General features: G+C 31.4%; 3 protein-coding genes across 4 annotated transcripts in view; 1 reads left to right on the forward strand and 2 right to left on the reverse strand.

Moving 5' to 3' along the window:
- The window catches only part of LOC133191907 (heat shock 70 kDa protein 12A-like), a 72,347-nt gene that overhangs the window by 25,436 nt on the left and 25,885 nt on the right, over positions 1-21,026 (reverse strand). The gene's annotated exons all lie outside the window — the stretch shown is intronic.
- On the reverse strand, positions 8,497-15,354 carry LOC133191903 (autophagy-related protein 13-like). Its single transcript, XM_061327653.1, has 5 exons — positions 15,073-15,354; positions 13,164-13,726; positions 10,304-10,510; positions 9,701-10,001; positions 8,497-9,409 (listed from the first exon to the last, which is right to left on the reverse strand). Exons 1-5 carry the CDS (start codon positions 15,217-15,219, stop codon positions 9,197-9,199), a joined length of 1,431 nt encoding a protein of 476 aa, XP_061183637.1. The 5' UTR covers positions 15,220-15,354; the 3' UTR covers positions 8,497-9,196.
- Positions 15,474-19,416, forward strand: LOC133191904 (post-GPI attachment to proteins factor 2-like). Of its 2 annotated transcripts, none has more exons than XM_061327655.1 (6): positions 15,474-15,652; positions 16,282-16,540; positions 17,012-17,127; positions 17,712-17,820; positions 18,006-18,174; positions 18,964-19,416. In XM_061327655.1, the coding sequence occupies exons 1-5, from the start codon at positions 15,509-15,511 to the stop codon at positions 18,143-18,145; spliced, it is 768 nt and encodes a 255-aa protein (XP_061183639.1). In that variant the 5' UTR covers positions 15,474-15,508; the 3' UTR covers positions 18,146-18,174; positions 18,964-19,416. The 2 variants fall into 2 exon arrangements, with proteins under 2 accessions (XP_061183639.1, XP_061183638.1); XM_061327654.1 differs by having other exon boundaries at positions 18,006-18,141.

The raw sequence follows: 21,026 nt of genomic DNA on the forward strand, positions 1-21,026 counted from the left end.
TTTTCTGTAATAACAAATTTCTAACAAAGTTAAGAATGAATTGTATCAACTGAAGTTTAGTATACACAGCAAAATTTTAAATAAATTATTGTTGATGAGCATTTTTAAAAGATTTTCAGTGTAGGAGTTACCTCCCTTAACATAACATATGATTAAATGGACAGGTACAAAAATTCAATCAGTAAATTATGTACAAGGTAATTAACAATAGCTTTCATTAACACAGTCATTAGTTGTTTTTTTTTAATGAAATTGATGCACAGCAGTTATCTGCCATGGCAGGATGAACTCATTTCCAATGCATTTAGATGTTTATATTGACAGTTAGATGATATATCGTCTTGCCATTCACTCAATACATGTAGTCAAACACTATCATACCTATTCTATCTGAGTCACAGTCAGTCAGTAGTTGAGTTGTCAGTTGAAAAGATAAGTTATGAAATGTTATCAGCTGTAGTAATGTTAAACAATAGCTGTAAGTGTACAGATGTATTTTTATCATTGTTTATACAGTGGCGCCGCGTTTATCCGGACGCCATTTATCCGGACGCTTCACCATCCGGACGATATTTTTGGGGAACCGATTTTTTCCACGTTATTTTGTCTCATTAATCCGGAAATTCGCGTTCCGTATCCGGACGGTCTATTTCTACTACAAAACATAATAGTTCATTCAAAAATGACTCGTTTATCCGGACGGTAATTTTTCAAGAAACGACATTTTCACACTTATCTTGCATTGGTGTTAATTGTTGTAAAAACATTGGCCATGCAGTCAGTTTGAAGGCGGTTACCTGTGACCTACAAACAATAGCGTCTATAATTAGCGAGTGTTTACCCCACGTTTATCTCTATTATGAAGCTCAGAGAATTAGCTGACACCGTGCATTAATTAAATAATAATCCGTTCAAAATCATATTGCTAACCGTATATACATCGGTAAATTCAGGAGAATTTTGAAGAGTTGTAAATAAAATGAACATTAAATAACGAGCGATTTCGTAATGCTCTTTATAATGTCGATTGCGTTAGTTTAAAATACGAAGTTCCATTTCTAAAAAACGTAAATGTATTTGAAACGCTTTTTTCCCCCACAAGACAGTATTGAAAGGTACATAACTGAAGAAATATCTCTATTTAATGCACCACCGTTTACAAACGTCCATTACATATAAAACTGGCGTTACGTACAGAAGTTGATTAGTAAAGTTTTTAAGGTATTTTTTAATGATCGAAATTCAAACTTAGCGTCTGTAGAAGAAAATAATATTGATAATCATGAAGATGGCTTTTGTTTACGAATGTTTTTAATACTTTGTTTGAGTTAGCTTGCAGTGTTCAGTTAATTTTATAGTAACCCTGTGTAATGAATATACGGGGAATATACAGGGTTAGTTTATACTTGAACATTGCTGAACAGTTCTGTCATATCATATGAACTTCAATAATTATAATATATGGCGAAATAAAACAACAGTAGATCAAAATTTGCTCAACCCATGAAGTCACATGCCAAAGAGAAGGCGAATTAAAAAAGGAGGTCTCGGCATAAAATTGCCCATCCATTTTTTTTTATTGTGTAAATTACATTTTAATATATTTTTTCATTAATCAATTACTGCTTTTAAAACAATTAACCAAAATATAATTCAAAAGTTTTTTTTCTTTGCTGTCACATTTGAAACAAGAATGTGCATATATACATACTTAGAGAATGCTTTTTGAGATGTGATTCAATTATCCGGATGATTCATTTATCCGGACGATTTCCTTGGGGACAGAGGCGTCCGGATAAACGAGGCGCCACTGTATTTATATAAACTGTATGAATTTTGCAAACTGTTATTTCATATTGAGATTATATTAGTCATTGCTGATTTTAGTTGAAATTTTTGTAGCCTTTTTTCAGATAAGGTAACATTTAGATATCAACATGATAAAAAAAAAATTAACTTTACACAGAAGACAATAGTTTTACATCAAAGAAAGGTACTGTACTTGTATTTCATTTATGTATAATCTTTGAGATTTGTCAAAAACAGTTTTCTTAAGTCATTTACTACAGTTCAAATCATTTTATAAATAGTTTTTGTAGAGGTACCAAACATGTACTTTTAAATGATTACATAAAACTTAACATGCAAATATAAACTTGTATACTGCAAGATATTCAGAGGAATTCAACCATTCCAGGTCACCAGTGTTTTTAATCTGTACATATCCATAGGTTTTATTTATGTGAATTACACACGCGTTGTTGAAAGCTTATATCAAAAGTATGAATGTGTTATATCAGATAGCTTCATGAGTGTGCATTTACCTCTGTAGGCCCATATTCAATGTATTAAAGCTAAATTTTGAATGTCGCTGCAATCTTGTAAGCAAGGATCGTGGGTTTGTAGTCGACAAAATTTAAGATATGGTTATAATCAGATTGGTATTACATCTTACTTTTCATTACATACCTCATCTTATGACTGGTAGTGTGTATGCATGTATGGATATTATTAGTAGATATGATATACTATTTATTTGCAAAATGTACTATAGATGGGTGTAATATATAGGAATAATCGGTTTATTCACAATGTTTAATTATCAGAAACTTGTTCAAAAATTATGAAACAAGTATTATACTTTAATGACATTTTAACACTAGTGTTTTACTATTAAGTATGTAAACATACATAATTTAGCAGTATTTTAGCACCTTGTGCACTGCTTCTTTTCTGCTAATTCAAGTACACACTATGAGTATGAGTAAAAATATATATATAGAAGCTTTGCTACAAATGTGCTAATATATGATTACATTAATCAGTTGATAAGGAAGATTATGCTAAATTCTGAGTGTGCTAATTTATGTACGTTTACTGTATGTATATATACACTCTACATAAATATTAAGCATTTACTCAGACATAAAAAAAAAAAAGTATTCTTTTAGTATTTAACAAATATGTCATTTGTTATAGACAAGCACCAAACTTGTGTGATTTTGGTCACTGATATTGGTTTATACTGATTCACGTAAATATCATAATGTGGGTACCACAAACCTTGAACTTGGTGCCTGTGGTTCTGGTGGACATTGTATGAGGTTTATGTCTGGATAAATTAGATTTCATCCAATGTTTGCTATTACTTTCAATTGCTCCACAGTTTAATACCTATATGTTACAAGATGTTTAATAAATCTGAGGCCTGTTCAACTGAGCAAACATTTTCAAGTGCTTGCGAGCATTTCTGCTGGAGGGATAAGGAATTTTGGTGAACCCTCGCAAATGCATGTTCACTCTGTTAAACAGGCCTCAGGCTCTGATTTTATGGCACCTGTAGATGTTCCATCATGTGTTTCTCCTTTCCATTGTAGCCAAATACATGTATATTCAGGAACACTTAACATCATATGAAGGTACCTGCAGAAAATACAAACCACTTTTTTTTTTTAATTAATAATTAACATATCATTAAAACTTGGTATTTATCAGTATGTCTTGTTCATTGTGTTCATTTTTTTAAACATCTTTGTATACATACTTGTAATTGTTTTTTCCTAATTTTCACCTACAAAGGGATTTTTTAATGACAGTTATTTTAGTATATTAATGGCAAATATGTTGGTGCATGTATTGATTAATTAACTAAGTGAATATTAATTAACCATGTTTCTACCATATTTTTGACATATATTGGTTTCAATTTTTCAGCCATTTTTTTTTTCAAGTGAAATAAATTGAAGCACTTTATTGAATGATTGTAAAGATAAATTTGTAAATTGTGTCAAATATTTACATGTATTATCCTTGAATGAAGTTGACAAAATATTATAATAATTGTAGATTGAACACATCTTTGAACCCCTGGTAGATTGATTTTATTTTTATGGACCCCCCCCCCCCCAATGCATTAATTCCTACAGACAAATTTTAAGTGAATTTGCTGTGAAAAAATTCTGTGAAATGCTATTTTGCACAAATGTCATTTTCATCCTGGGCACCATCTTAAAAAAGAACATAGGAATAAGACCAAAATGTAATTTTGCAAATAATTCTTTTTTACTTAATTTAAAATTGGTTTGAATCTTTATTTTTTAATTTGAAAAGATATTTGTATGCAATTGCAAGCAATTTTTTAAACAGAATTTTAAAAAGAATCAATAATTTCGCAAAATTTTAAATGAACTTGGTTTTCATCTTATTCGTAACTTCTTTTGTAAAATGGGCCCCTGGATGCTAAGAATATACACAAGACAAAGGGCCTATGTAATCCATGAAAATAGCTAGATAACCTCAAAGTTTAATAGTATACTGTACATGCATGTATTTGTGCTTATACATGTGTATTTAAGTGTTTTTACAATATGGTGAATCTGTGGTTTATGGACTATTTGGCATAACCCTGAATTTTTATAGTTTCTTTCATCTCATCTTTATTGCACAGTGTATGTGAAATCATATTTTGGCCATGATCAGGTATTGGCACAAAGTAAACAGGGCGTAAGGCATCAAAATATGATTCCAGCTTAAATAAATACACGCCATTATGTATATTGTAGACAACTACAGTATGTGTATGTAGTACATTCACAAATTGATATCAGGACAATCAAGAACTTCACCCCTCTTATTCCAGTCAAAATTTACCAATTTATGGTTTGAAAAAGAGTATTCACTACCATATACAATGTATGAGTACATATTGTTGACTTTTCGTTCATGAAATACCCTTTCTGTATGTGTATGGACCAAATTCTTACAAGTTTAACAGACCTGGTTATTTAGTTCAAAAATAACATATACATGTATTAATTGCATCTATGTAGAAAAGGTAAATTTATTCAAAAGTTCTTTTAATTAAGTGATCATATGGAGAGGATGATCACTACTCAACTCAATGATTTATAATCTACTAGATTATCTAAACAAACTACTGCTAAAGATTTTCTCTTCTGTGACAATTTAAACATTGGTATTGCTGTTACTTGTTTTTTTAATATGAAAATATGTTGTCACACTTCTTGTAAAGTTTGGAAGGGAAGTGTCAAAAGCATCCATTTTCTTCCAACCATTTCTGAATTGGTAAAGCTACAGTCTCACTAGACACTAAAAATTTGAGGTACATGTACTATTTATTATTGCAAGTACCAAATGTACATGCATGCTCTTTAGCAATTAAGTTTACATGTAGTTTTATGATTTCATAAATTGAATGCAGAATTTTACAGTGGATTAATTAATATGATTGGTATAGAATTCATTGTTAGATACAAAATTAATGTTCTGTGAAAATTCATTAAATTCTTATGCACAGAAGATGTCTTCTTATTTTCAATTTACGTCTCCACATCAAGCGGGAGCCATTTTAATTTGGTCAATTTTCTTTTCAATTCTTCATCCTCTAAATATTGTTCAGGCCATATAACTGAGAACCCTTTACATTAAAACTTCCAACTTGAAACTTGGAAAGATTAGATTAAGACGGGATGTACCCTTGACCCATTTTTTTTTATATCAAGGTCAATATCATCCAAGTATGGTGCTGGCCATAACTTGAGAACATTTAGACATTCATAGACTTTAAGCTTGGAATGAGGAGAGATAAGATTAAGGTAAAATGCACTACCCAATAAAATTTGACCTTGGCCAATTTCTGAAAACAAGGTCATGTCCAGACTTTAAAGATAATAATGGTAACATGATTGAGCAGTTAGGGTTCTTTATCGTGCCAACATCTACCAAGACATCGGTTTTTAAGGTCTTATCCGAAAGACCCGTGACTTTCCCTTATGCCGGGCATTTGGCAAAGGAACAGTCACTACCTAACGTTTACATCTTAGGTTTGAGGAGAATAGAACCTGGGCCTCCTGATCACCAAGTGAACGCCCAATCACTAGGCTACCATGACCAGTGAAGTATTGAATGAAATTGGGCATATTTGTCACAATATATCCTTAAGCTAAATAATGAATTGTTTTGTATCAGCAGGGGAAAATACCCCAATCAAAGAACTCATATACTTGTAACATCCTTTCTTTCATGACCTCACCTTTTTAGTAAAAAGAAAAGATCTCCATGAAGAATCCAACAAAGTAATAAATCTCTTCATTTATTATACACCTCCATGAACATTTATAATTACATAATAATTTGCAGTACAAAAAAATAAAACACTGCTCTAATGTTTAGTCATCTGTTATCCCTAATTTTAGCCAATTTCAACCATTTCAAGTCACAACTTATTAGGAACTAGTATTAATTCTTAGGAACTATTTGATCAATTAATAGCTGGAAATTTCCATCCAATGCTGTTTTAATCAACTATTGAAAGCATTTAACGCACGCACACAAAAAAAACAAGGTTCTGATTGAGGATCAGCCATTATGGCTACATGTATTTTGCCATAATTATTTAAAGCTTGCCAAAATCAAATGATCATAAGATACCATAAACTTGGTCTTCTGATTCTTTTCTGTTGTAAGTTGAGTAAGAAATAGACAAAAATAAAACAGCTGGGATAAAAAAATATCTCATATAATACTGGTTCTGCTCACATTTTCTGACATGTATAACTTGCTCATATATGACATGACAGTGACTGAAAAAAATAATATACCAATTTTATGAATTTATCAGAATAAGAGGAATAATTTAACAATGTGTAACACTTCATCCATACTACAGAGGGAGCATATCAACTTTTATGAACATACTAGATGGTTCACATTTTTTAATGCTCACATTTTGATTTCTTTTGAAGAGAAAGTATGGAAGGCAACTATGGCCCAGTTTTGAAAAACATATGCAATGTAAAATACAAGAAAATATTTCTATTTCAAAAATGCACATATTTCTATTTACATTTTTTTTCTTTTCCAAAGTACATGAACAAGTCATGTTCGCACATTTTTCAATGTCAGATTTCAAATTGCAAATTTTATAGTGAAGCAAGCATAAAAGAATTAAAACACCATGACCACCAAGGAATGTGTTTGATGAAAAAGAAAAAATAACCTTGTTAAGGGAGATAACTGTAAACTAGAAAAATCTGCAGTTTCTTTTGGAAACATTTGTCTACTACAATGATTGAAAGTTTGCCCAGTTGGAATTCATGTATAAGTTTCCTTGAATTTCATCTATTTCAACTTTTAATATTTTCATGACAAGATTGAAAAATAATTCAATTTAGCTAAGAGTCATTCTCCATTAAATGGTGCAGAAAATTAGCCACACTTCACTTTTAGTATGTAAGTATTACTACCATAAAAGGACAAATTATGCTTTTTTAACAATTTGAAAGATGAATAAAACAAAATTGCACTTAAATTGGCAAAGATGCATTACATGTAACTGCATGAAATAATGTACACACATGTCCTACGTCACTCTCTCCACTGTCATAAACATACTAAACTTGTCTGCTATTTCAAAATATAGGTATAATGCTGACTAGCATGCAAACATCTCCCATTGTTGCTTGATTGGCAGATCAGCCTATCCAGTAGGCTTATAATCACATAATCAACTAAAATTCAATACATGTATATTAAAGGGGACTGGACACAGTTGCATTGTTTACAATTTTAATTGCCTTAATTTTTATTTAAAAAATAACTAAAGTTTAGCGATTTGAACTTACATAAATATTCTAAGAATTCAATGACAACGACATTCTGCATATCATCATGTCTAACATCTGTGTTTGGAAACGGGGCACAAGCTCTGTTATTGTTAGTACATGTATCTATGTTTTACCGGGCGTATTCAATTTGTAAAGTGTGCACACATCACTGAGCACGGACTGACAATACTGGTGAGTTGGTTTTGCTCTCTCACATTTCTACTCTGAACTTTCTGGATTATAGTTTTTATATTTTTCATCAATACACAACAAAATTTCTACTTTTCTTAAGTATTATTGATAAAGTTTACTCTGTGAAAGTGCAAAGATATTTGTCAATCAAACATGTCCCAAAAATCCTAGGTTTAATAATCTCCAGATAAAAGAATTTTCTTAACACAATTTTTATATATTTTTGTGTGAAATGCTCTAGCAACATATAAATCACGATATCATTTAGAAAATATGAGCTTCAAATCTATGTCCCAGCCCCTTTAATTATAGGCTTCTCATATAATGCACTGAAAGTAAAGCATCACCCACTTCTTTCCTGTGTATGTGTAATAACACAATTAAGTTTCAAGACCACAAATGTAATTCAGTCACTCCCTCAATATTTACAGAAAAATAAGGTTTACTTGGTGAAAGCAATCACTTATCACAAACAGAAGCACCACAAAGCAAAGTATCCCCCACATAGGCTTTATACATACATACATATATATATATATATATATATATATATATATATATATATATATATATATCTATACATATAAATATATATCTATATATATATATATATATATATATATATATATATATATATATATATATATATATATATATATATATATACATACACACATGAAATAAATACAATCTCAACTTGATGTGTGGGTTTCAAAATATATATACATGTATGTTTTTTTTCCCATATTCACCTAAAAAATCTGAGAAAAATACAGTATGAAAAAATGAATTAACAAATATAGTCTTTCCTATGTGGCAAACAAACTGTAAAAAGTGTTACAGGTAATGAATTTGACTTTGATCTTTCAACTTTCAAATGACTTCTTCTTTTAACATATATGTGATAATTTATAGTGATTTAGAGACTAGAATTTGAAATGCTTCTCTTATGTGGTTGCTAAAGAGGGTAAAACAGGTGTGAATTCAGAGCATGACCTTAATAGCTAGCTTTCCAATCACAAAATCATCATGTTTTTCCTTATTGAGAGAACAGTATTGTCAAACCCATCAATCCATCAAGAGTTTTTCCAACTACTATTAAATTATGATATTGAAAAGTCAATTGGTAATTAAACATTCATTTTGATATAACAATGTACTAGCCTTTGAATTTTTGATCTCTGACTCAATCAGTTGAGATTTACTTTGAACATTTGATTCTCTTAACACAGTATGATATACTGACAAAACCAAATGGTACTCTTAAAATAGTGACAACATCATTGACATGAAGCACACAGGAAAGCACTAACAAATGTATGTGCAAGTACATTACAATAGCCATTGAACTCTGAATTTTTGGGGGGAAATTGAATAGGTTACTCCACAGTTACACTCTCTGTTATTGAGGTAACAAAATCATCAAATCCTTCAATGTTCGACTCAAACATCTGTAACTGACAAGATATTTCCTCTAGAGCTTCAGTGACATTGCTTTCCCCACTACACATGGCTAGCTGTGGAGCTCCCTGACATTCTCTGTAAAACGTTCCCAGGTCAGTGTTAGGATCAGCCCCAGCAAAGGGAGTTTTCTGTAATATACATGGAGAAAAATGAATTGTCAGGCTCTATAACAAAATCTGAATATTTATACTTTTTTTTTACTATTTTATATTTAGAAAATTAATGTAAAATTGAGCTACAAAATTTTTAAATAGATACTTTTTTACATTGGACTCTATTTCATGATGCTTGATTGACCAAGACCTAACATGAAACCTCCATCTTTTATTTGAGCAAATGATCAAGTTTAAAGTCTAGAGTTTATGGTTCCCACGATCCTGCATTCAGCTTAAAACCTGATATATATACATATAACATACCAATTCCACCATGACAAAGTCATCTGGTGCTGACGTATTGCTGGATACACTCTCTGAGGGTGACAAAGCCTGATCTATTGCCTTTTCCCCACTCAATTTCTCCTTAGAGACTTTGTCATTTGACCCCAGATGATTCTGGTCCCCCGATATTTCAGTCTTTGTCTCTGAAGGTTTACTCTCTGGTTGAAGTAAGCTCAGAAACGGTACATCTTCAAAGTCATTTTTGATCTCCTTGGAATTCCTATTTTGAGCAAATGCTCCTATCCTCTGGTATGAGGTAAAACTTAGCTGTTTTTCAACACTGAAACATAATATAACATACATACATCAAAGATTTAGAAAATGGTATTTGTCCTGCAAATGTATATATTTCTTGAAAACATGCTAAATGTATGAATATATATTAATCATATGTATACCTGTATATCCCAATATTTAAATTATCATTTTTTTTTAAAGATAAAATGCATAAGCATTTTCTCCTTAACATGCAGGGCTTATTAAATAAACATCCACATCTAATACAGAATTCAAAGGTAATGAAAACTAATTTTTTTTTCATTTCTGTTAGGCAAATAAATCAACACTTCAGAGTAAGCTCACGTTTCCTGTTTGTTCCTGTATTGTTCTTTTCCCTCCCAGTCATCTGCTAGTGTTCTGCTGACCGTCTTCTGCTGAGGGGCGGACAACTGCTGAGGATTGTGTAACATACCATGGAAGAACGCCTCCGCAGGACTGTTGTCAAACGTGGTGGAGCACAAGTCCTGTCCATCATACCCTTCTCCAAACAAATCCTCTGATGTACTGTTCCTATAAAATTATAAAATAAATTTGTGATTACCGGTACCTATACTGTAGGAAATGCAAATATATATAACCACTTTAAACATGACATATAGAGCAACATTTTAAATTGGAAATTTTCGACAAAATATCACAGAAACATTTTAAAAATTTCATGAATGGTTGGTATCTGAATAATCAAAAATGAATTAATGTTATCAATTTATAAGAAAACATTTTTTTTTTTACATTACTAATCTTAAAATTATGTACTGTAATGATAAATTCTGAAAAAATAATATATATATGAGTATATATATATACATGTACATGTATTACATACATTTATGTCTCTCATGACATCCAGAAGTGCACATGATTTTTAAGATAAATCCTTCTTTCAACTCACATAATTTGTATCAAAATGATATTGATAACAAGTTTGATTAATAATAGACTTTACACAAATAGTAACTTATGAAATTAGTGTATTACCCTGCTCTAACAGGAAATACAATTAAAAATCTTACATATGGAAAGTACATTAAACATATGACTGTTTACAATGTACATGACGTAAGAGCACTTTTGAATTTCCACTTTTTCAGTTTTTGGTTTCCTGTTAATTCCCAAAGTAATTTACCTGTAACAGTTGTATTAAGGGTAAATAAGTGAAATAAGTATTTGACCCTATTTATCTAATTATCCTTCTAAGTACCCCATCCCCTCCCCCTCAAAAAAAAAAAAATTTCAACAATAAACATAGCAAGACACCATCCCTAAAACTCTAGTAAAAATTTAATTGTGAAAAAAATATATATAAATGTTAAATTGTACTTATTTAAAAAGTGACTTGGAGTAATGTTATCAGTTAAATTTTCACTTCCTGAGAAGCTCACTGAGTGGAAAAGTACTTGAAAATAAGGTATCTATAGTACATTATAACATTTTAATCTGTTTCACTGAATAATAATGCTAACTACTAGATTGAATTGCTAAGAATTCAAACTTCACATTTTCATGATTTTGCTATATGCAAAAATGCAATGGACATCGCAAAATGAGAAGCAATTTTTTTCTTTAAATTAGCACTAATTCATAGAATTCTAAGCCAAAAATGTGTTTACTCTTAAAAATTTTCCCCATATACATGCAACCATACTTTTATATATTTAGTTAAAATTAGTCAGCACCTTTTGATCTAAATAAAGATTTATTAGGCATTGAGTAACTAGTTTATAAAACATGTAAAATAGCTGAAGAAACATTTTTTTTTTTTGGGGGGGGGGGGGGGGGGGGAGGGGGGCTCCATCTTGTTTTCAAGAAGATTTGCATATAATCAACAAATAAATTCAAACAAGTTAATCTTATTAATCTGACTACAACTTAAGGGACACCAGCTATAATACTGAAATGAAACATGAACTACTTTAAGTTTCTTAAAAATAATTTGACTGATTTAAATACCATAAACAAGAAAGTAACACTTTATCACTGCTTGGGATGAAAATTGATAGCAATTATTTGATACACTTTTCCTGCTATATCTGGTAATATTTGTATATTTATATCAATATTAGGGCTGGCAGTTTGTAATTGGTTAACCAGTTACTAGGTTGGAACGATGGTAATTTGTTAGAAAATGCGTAACTAGTTAGTCAGAAAAAATTAAAATATGTGAAAATTTTAACAGAATTTCCCAAAAATTCAAGTTAAAAAATACAAAATAAAATCTGAAGTGTTAGCTTTTTCACCTATCTATGAGGGTTGTAAAAGTAATGTCACAACTACCATTAATCTTTAATAATGGAAAGATTTCATCAAAATTTTTCATACTAATATCTCTTTCTATTTTGACTTTTGCCCTAAAATTTCATTCAAATATATGCAATACTTTATAAAACATTAAAATAAACACCATGTTAGGTCTCGTCTATCGCTGCACAGCAAGAATGTACATGTAACAACTTTGTAATGGCATTTCCCTTTGACACTAATTCTAAATCTCATGATACATTAGATTTAAGCAAAATGGAATGAATTTAGAAATAGTATTTATATATAGACAAAGTTTAAATAATTTTACTACTTCAACTCAAAACAAGATGGCTTAAATGGCAAAATGACAACAAACATTATTAAAATGAAGCACTTGAGAGGTTAAAAAGGTATCGGGATGAACTGAAAATGAGTGCCGAAAAGTAAAGTCATAACTACGTCAGTAGTTACAAAAGTAGACAAAACCTAACGTTGTGTTTACCTTAAAATTTTAAAAAGTATTTTATATAATCTTATGAAATTTTAAGGCCAACGTCAAAATAGATAGGAGTATCAGTATATGTCAAATTTTGTCGATAAAATTTGATTATTAAAGACTTTATAGCATTTGTGAGATGTGAAATTACTTATGGATCAACCCTTGTATTTATAAGCTGACGCTGAGATAACCAACATGATCAAGGCTCTCCAGATTGACATCGTAGGAGAAATTTAATCGTCAGTTTTCAAGACATTAATTGCCGTTTCAACACCATGTTGTTCCCCAGCCTGTCCTATGTTTCTTTAATTATTTTAATTAAATCATTGTTGAGTACTGTGAACTGATTATAATGTGTACCTTTGCTTTTCATACGAGAAGCATAGAAATGTGTATACGCCTTGGAGGGGGTTAACTGTATACCTTCTATATCCTAGAGAACATGGTTTTGGCGTAGTTGGCCTCCTGGGACTATTGTCTTTCTTAAAGTGATCATCTTTTACTTCAAACAGGATCTCCCTGGATGATTTCTGTGGAGTTATAAGGAGCTTGGTTCTGTAGGCAAGGTTCATATAAATGGTCCCAACAGGGGTGGGCACTGTACCCACCTTAATAGTCTGGTAATTGTCTCCAAGCATGAAAAACTGTGGTTCTCCTTGGTAAAAGCGGTAACAAATCACGTAGTCATCCGAGCACACACCCTGTTGACGAGAAAGTTTGTATGCTGGTGTAACTCGAGAAATACTGAGCAATGTCTTCAAAGCACTACCCATGCGGTTGTAGACCGTGTAGGAAACGCGAGCATTAACATCACAGGTGTCTTTGTTCAAGCCTATGTACCACGTCTCTAAAATCATTGAATCTCCTTCAGAGGTTTTGAGAGAAATTTCCACACAGACATTTTGACTTAGAAGAGCTGTCTGTCCAGCAAGAGCCTTTTTTGTTTCTGCATGCACTTCTTGAACATCTTTTATTGCAAGGTTGAACTGTAATATAAGAAAAGAGTATAAAAATCATTCAAATTCTTTGTTTCAATTAATAAAAACTTAATACAGTGATGCAAAATTTTAGAAAGCTCCACTCGCACTGCCAGCTCTAAGAGGAGCCCGGGCGAAGAGAAAATTCTGACTGTTCACCTTGATCCAAATAAAAAATTTTCCACAGTAACCTCTGGACCCACAATCCTTTGTGAAATGCATCTTGCCGTAAACTACATTTTCTCAGTAAACAAAAGTTCTCCAAAAATTAAATTCACCTTGATTTAATTAATGGATATTGCTAACAGATAGTAAATCAATTTTTTTTTTTGGGGGGGGGGGTTAAAAATTTGCACTTTTTAGACTAATTCTTTATGGAAATGCAACTAACATATGATGTCATGTGACGTCACAGTCTAGACCTTCCAAATGTCTCGAGTGGTTCTGCAAAGTTCTGCACTTGCCCGAACAGTTACACCATCAACATAATTGGTGTCCTTGATTTAGCTTAACTCTGTGTACACTAGTGTACACTGGTGTAAAAAATTGTATTGTATAATCAAATGCACTTTACAAAGTGCAGTGTAGTATAAGTTTTGTATCTTGCCAGTTTCGGGCTGATGGAGAATATTTATACAGGTCTGGAGAAAAAAAGTAAAATATTATTAGGAATTGACAAAATTATTTAAAGACAATTAAAACATCATGTCATAGTAACTGCTTACATACAAAAGAAGTCTTGAATGTGATTTCTAATCCGTTATATTTATATAAAATTGTTTGTCAAATTTTCAATCATACTTTTCTGCGCCATGTTGGACTCGGTGCTACACCTTTCAACACATGCCCTGAATTTGGTGTAGGAAAGTGTACTCCTGGTGTACAACAAAAGTCTACACCCCTTTGATTAAGAAAGGTGTGCATGATGTAAAAAGTGTAAGTAAATCAAGTTCGCACACTATTAAGGTATTTCTGCTTTCATGATCTATAAAAAAAATTTTTTTTGCTTTTAAGCTGTGGAATAGGGAGTTGATCTTTATCCCTGTCACAGGTTTGGGCCCTCCTGCAAACATGGCGACAAGTTCTTTGAATGAAACAGTATAAACCGAGGTCCCATGTCACAGTAAGTGTTGACACGAAAAAGATTCCTCACTGCTCCAAGCCCACAAGTGCCAAATACAGGTTTAAATTTACAGCCTTCTACAGGCAACGGGTGGCCATGTATAACAGAAAATTTCTTGAAAGGACATGCACAAGCAAACAAACAATCTTGCTTATCTGTGTAAGCAACTTAAATAAGTTACACAGATTAAAATTGAAGGAAAAAAAAATGATAGTGAAAATTAATGGAATACCCAATCTGCACCAGAGGAAAATGGCTTGGACTTTGTCTGGATTTTTTCTCCCAATCTGGACTGCACGATGATCTGCAAACTCTTATAAATCAAAAACTTGGTGAATTTTTCCAAGTCTTTTCTGTCTTGCTGAGTAAGTTTAGACATTTTGATCTTTGTCAGTAACGCTGAAGACACAAAACCCACTTATCCTTCAATTCATTGTAGTGCTGCATATCGGGAACCAACCGTATTCAAAGAGGGTTGGGTCAAGCATGGTTTTCTTTCTAATAAAGCCTTTCTGTTTCCTTTGGGGAAAATGTTTACACGTTGAAGTGTCAAGACCGTTATAAGCAGTCGTCGATGTTTGCAAGAAGCTTGGAATCGATGTACCGAGTTTCAATGAAAAATCAAAACACTTGTGAGACTATGGTTTGTTTATTTACTTCCGTCAACGATGCCTCGACAGCAAGCACTTTTCAATATTAACTTTTCTTTGTTGGTTACTGTTGCAGCGCTTTTGCCTTTGTTAGGGGCTCTTATTTGTATACTTTTGTCGATTTTATATAATTTCAAAGAATCTACTTGGACACACTGTCGCGTGAGTATCCCAGATTAAATAATCGAATATTATATAGTTTTATTGAGACATTCGAATTTCCTCGATGTATTTAAAGCTATTTTCATTGTATGTTATTTAATAAAATAAATCAAGACACAGATTAACAAAATCTTGAAATATTAACAGAAAATTTTGGTCTTCAAACACTAAGTTATTACAGCATATAAATTTGTTTTCTTTTCCTTTTTTTATTTTAAAGTTTAATTTTTGCCAATTGTAATATCATTTTATGACATCTTGTTTGTTTCAGAGAAATATATTGAACCATTATATATATATATATATATATTTACTTTAACACCCATTATATTCTGAAATATTTTAATTTGTTCAATTGTAATATCATTTTATGACATCTTGTTTGTTTCAGAGAAATATATTGAACCATTATATATATATATATATATATATATATATATATATATATATATATATATATATATATATATATATATATATTTACTTTAACACCCATTATATTCTGAAATATTTTAATTTGTTCAAAACTCAGTCGTAATTGTAATCTTTAGAAAAACATATACTGTGACATTAATAACTACACTCTCTGTCTACAGACTAATAAACTGAATTTTAAATTCCATTTTCAGGTATCAAATTACTTACCTTCCATTAGTTCGGCTATTGGAGGATATGCCCCACAAAAATATATATGGAGGATATGTATAGCTCTTCATGCTGCACCAAGATTTTTATTTGCTTTCTCATATTATGGCTATTACATACATTTTCATGTTGGAACGAGGAACACTTTATACAAGACCCTTGCAAAGCTCTGTGTTTTCTTACATATAATTGAGAATGCAGCTCTAGTTACTCTTACTTATGTGTCATCTACTGATAATTATGGTAAGCGGAAGGCATTTGATCATCAAGATGAAGTATATATATTTTTCTGCCCCATCCATCTTACTGAAAAGGAAAATACACCTGTAGTAGATTTTGTCTTTTCCTCCATCTGTCCATCTACCTCATATGAATATATCTGAAATTAGACTTTACAAATCTATGGACTCATTTTAGTTTTTATGAGGTAAATCAATAGGAAATGGTATTGAATTGATGTCACAATAGAGTTAACGTTATATAAAAGGGCAGATAATCCATGACATTGATACTGACAGGACCTTTGTATATTTTTATCTCTTACTTGATTTTATTGTACTACAATATTCAATATCCAAATTGTAGAAATAAACCAGCTGAAGTTATAAAGCTGTAGATGCAATTTTCATATGTTTAAAACATTCCTGGGGAAAATAATGATGCCCATGAATTGAATTTAAAACTAATAAAAGGTCTGAATTTGTTCTGTTTCAGCTGTGCATGAGAACATGTTTATCATCTTTATGGTGTGTTCTGAGTGTTATATGTTGCTTTCCTGTATTCTTTACAAATGGGGTCACACATCCAATGGACGTGCCATGACAAAAATGGTATGTAGATTAGAAATACTAAGTACACACAGTACATTAATCTCATTTTTCAAAATAGTAATGATACTTGATCATACTTCTTTTTTTTTCTCATGCACTTTAGTCAATTCATGCATTGGTTTCTATATCATGTATATAATTACATGTACATATTGAATTCAGTAAGTCAGCAGTTACATTAATTCATTATAATGGGATGTTTGCATGAAACAGCCCTTGAGATAATGTCAAAGTCATCTGAGTTTATGTCTTCTGCTGTTTGTATGCCCACCTGTGGGTTAGTCAGAATAAAATCATTACTTTGTACCTAGTATATATATTTATATTTTTAATGCTTATGATTTACACACATTTGCTATTCTGTTTTATCCCCCATATAATGCATATTAGTGATTGGCTAATATGAATATATGCATAATTTTGATAGAAAAACTCACTGATATCAGAATTTATCTCTCAGATTTGTGAGAGCTAGTACAAGTGTGTTTCTGGATTTTGGGACCACAGATGACTGATTGTGAAAGAAAAAAAGATTTCTATTGGTAACCTTTGTGACTTAAAATACAATGTATCTTGTATTTTAGGAGGTCATGTCCTACCAGTATAAAAAGATTCTCTTTGTTTTCAACATTACCATGTTCGTGGCAGCAGTATACATGTTTTTTAGGCATGAGTGGTACTGTGAAACTGGAGGTAAAAAATTTGACATTTATTTACTATCAACACTGTCAAGTTAAGCTCTCTTACACTTAATTTACTATGTGTCAGTGTAGGGTTTTATCAAATGATAAGTTTTGAAATTACAACCAAAATAATTATATTATTTTATATACATTATATATAGCCTGGTTTTCTGTATGTTTTTTCTTCTATTTCAGTGTATTCCATATTTGCACTGTGTGAATATCTTGTAGTATTTTCCAATATAGCCTTTCATTACACTGCCAAATACGACTTCTCAGATCAGCAGGTTTTATTGTCAGGAGAAGAGAGTGGGAATGCCTACAAAGAAATGTAAGCCCCATCTCCCACCCAAAGGCTATTTCGGTAATTACTGCTGGAGACTGTGGTGATTTTTTTTTTAAGGCCTTGGTAGAGTTACACTGCTTTTATATAGAATTTGTAATGATCTTATTTGTTAGTGTCATAATACAAAGGGGCATACATGTAACTGCATTACTGCTGAAAGAAAAAAAAAATCATTAGAAAGGGACATAACTACATTACTGCTAAAAGAAGGAAAAACCATTACAAAACAGAATTAAGGATGATACAAAGATAAAAAGAAGTTTTAATTAGAAAATTTCAATTTTGTATAACAGACACCTATAGAAAATCTTGTGTTGTGCTCCAAAATGCTATGGGGTAGGGAACCTTGAGTGGTGATAAATGCAATGTAATACACATGTACTTACACTCTGAACATTTTGAATTGAAGTTTGAGACATATTCATCTTGTGTTTTCATATTTACTTTAAATATTTCTCAATTATGTATTTCATAAAATCAGTAATTGAAAAACTACTTTGTATTTCCTAATATTTTCCAGTTTAGAGAAAATTAATAGTATTTTCCCGACCAACCCTGTTAAGGGACATAACTGTATTACTGCTTAAAGGAGAAAAATATAATTACAAAGGGGCATAACTGCATTACTCTTAAATAGATTGAATTTAACTTATGTCAGTTGATATATACACTCATCTTTAGACACTTTTGATTATCATTAAAACAAAAATGTAATTTGTTATAATATCCGTACATGTATGCACAGGTTTGAAATTTGTTTCGATATGCAGGTTCAAAAAATAAATATGATACACTTTATGTTTGCAGGGTATTATCAGTACATCCTGTGTGACTTTTGTGACAGAATTAGTGACCAGAATGGCTGGAATTCTCAGTAGAACCCTCTGTGGATATCTGATATAATTCTAACATATCCATTTTCAAGAATTGCAGCCGGGAAGAAAACTTTTCTATTTAAGGACATCTTGGTATTATTATCATTGTAACACAGCACTGTGCTATACAGCTATTGAAATAATCATTGTGTTACTAAAGGATATTACTAAACATTTTCAGTTTAGATCTGGATATGAGAAACATTTGATTCTAGGAGTTTATCACTTTGAGAATCAATGACTGACATTTTAGATAGTGTGTTTTCTCTCTGTTTTATTGTAAATGCTTTTCTATAAAGGCTAGTGTTGGTGTAAAGTACACATTGTAACCTGCTTGACAACTGTCAGTCTTCAAAACTTTACACAATAAAATATAGGACTCAGATATAGTTTGATTTATTAAGATGCCCCCCCCCCTCCCCAAAAAAAAGAAAGAAAGTAGTAAGAGGTAAAAGATTTTCTAAGTTTATTTATGGCCATATCTTCCTCCTCATTGAAGCAGCTTCTAAAGAGTATTAGACATTGTATATATCTCTTTGATAGTTGACATTTGCATATACATGTTTTTGTAAAATTATCTAAATTCAATAGCCTCCCCCCCCCCCCCCCCCTAACCCCACCAACAAGTCTATCGAAGAAAAACACATTTTTTTCCTAGAAGAAGAAAAACTTGTCTCCATACTGTACAAATAGCTTAATGATAATAGTAAAATAAGAAGTGCTTAGATAGGGGTAGAAGAATGCCCATAAACAGAGTAATTACTTTCTAAATTAACGTTCTGGAAATCCTTGAAACATGAAATGCCCTAGCTGGTAAGCGTATTCCCTTTGCAAATTTATATCTCGGGGCATATACTAAAGATATTAACATACCACGTCTCGGGAAGGCCCCGTCCATTTGCAGTAGCACGTGTAAACATTTTACTTCTTTTTTTCTGCATAACGAATTTGAAGCAAGGGCTTCAAATTAACGTTCGGCAGTTTTCTTGTCATATTAAGTCCTAAAGCAGGAAAATCTAGAAGCAACATTTGTTTAATAATTATTTCTGAATTATGACATGAACCGTACCCCCTTTCGTTCGAAATAATTACGCTTTAAAATTTAATTCATTTTTTTTTCAAGTAAAACCAATACATGGAAAATTGCCAAACGTTGACTCAGTATAATCACTATCAGGGGAAATCCATTTTTATAACGGTTGCTAGAATTGATGGTATACCTATAAATATGTCGAAATTGATGGAAATTTAACACCCCTTTGCCTATTAAAATTCTCACAACGTAGAAAAAAATAAATTACGAGAAATTTACAAAATAAATATTTTGAGAGCTAGGTTAACATTTAATTCGATTATTGGAGCAATTTTGGTCGTATTCGGCGCACAGAGTTTAATTATGAAGACACGCTAGAGAGAACTGCATGGTAGAGTGCAGAAAACTTGTAGTAATTAAATGTAAGAGATAGATGGCCTATATTTAAAGGGAAAAAATCAGTAAGGTTTTGACGAAATGCATTTACCTGAATATTAACTTGTGAATCGAGACTGGCATTATAATTTCAAGAATTAACATACACATCGTGCTGACAATTTACAGTTCTTTGCGAGTCTGTGGTGGAGAAAACTATGAGAAATGTGCGATTTCATGAATTTCCCCCTCCCTTTTTCTTTCCTAATTTTAGATGATGAAGAGTCTGGAGAGATGGACAGTTTAAGTCACTATATAATATTCTTGAAATATTTTATCTCCCCGCATAAACAATCTATTTGTTCTTTGATTTAAATATATAATATACACGTTTCATGTCTCGCATGTTTATGATACGTTAGTTGATGTCGTTCGAAATTCTGTTTCCAGATTCTGATATCACGTTTCATAACTTTCAAACAATTTATGAATATCTCGACATTGAATCTAAGAAGTTTGACAGACAAGTTTGTACACATCAAGACACATTGTTTTGATAGAGTTTATATATGTGTGTGATTTTAATA

The sequence above is a fragment of the Saccostrea echinata genome, unplaced genomic scaffold (genome assembly GCF_033153115.1).
Source record: "Saccostrea echinata isolate AGI-Se365-2 ecotype Australia unplaced genomic scaffold, CSIRO_AGI_Sech_v1 ptg000025l, whole genome shotgun sequence".
NCBI classification, from domain to species: Eukaryota; Metazoa; Mollusca; class Bivalvia; order Ostreida; family Ostreidae; genus Saccostrea; species Saccostrea echinata.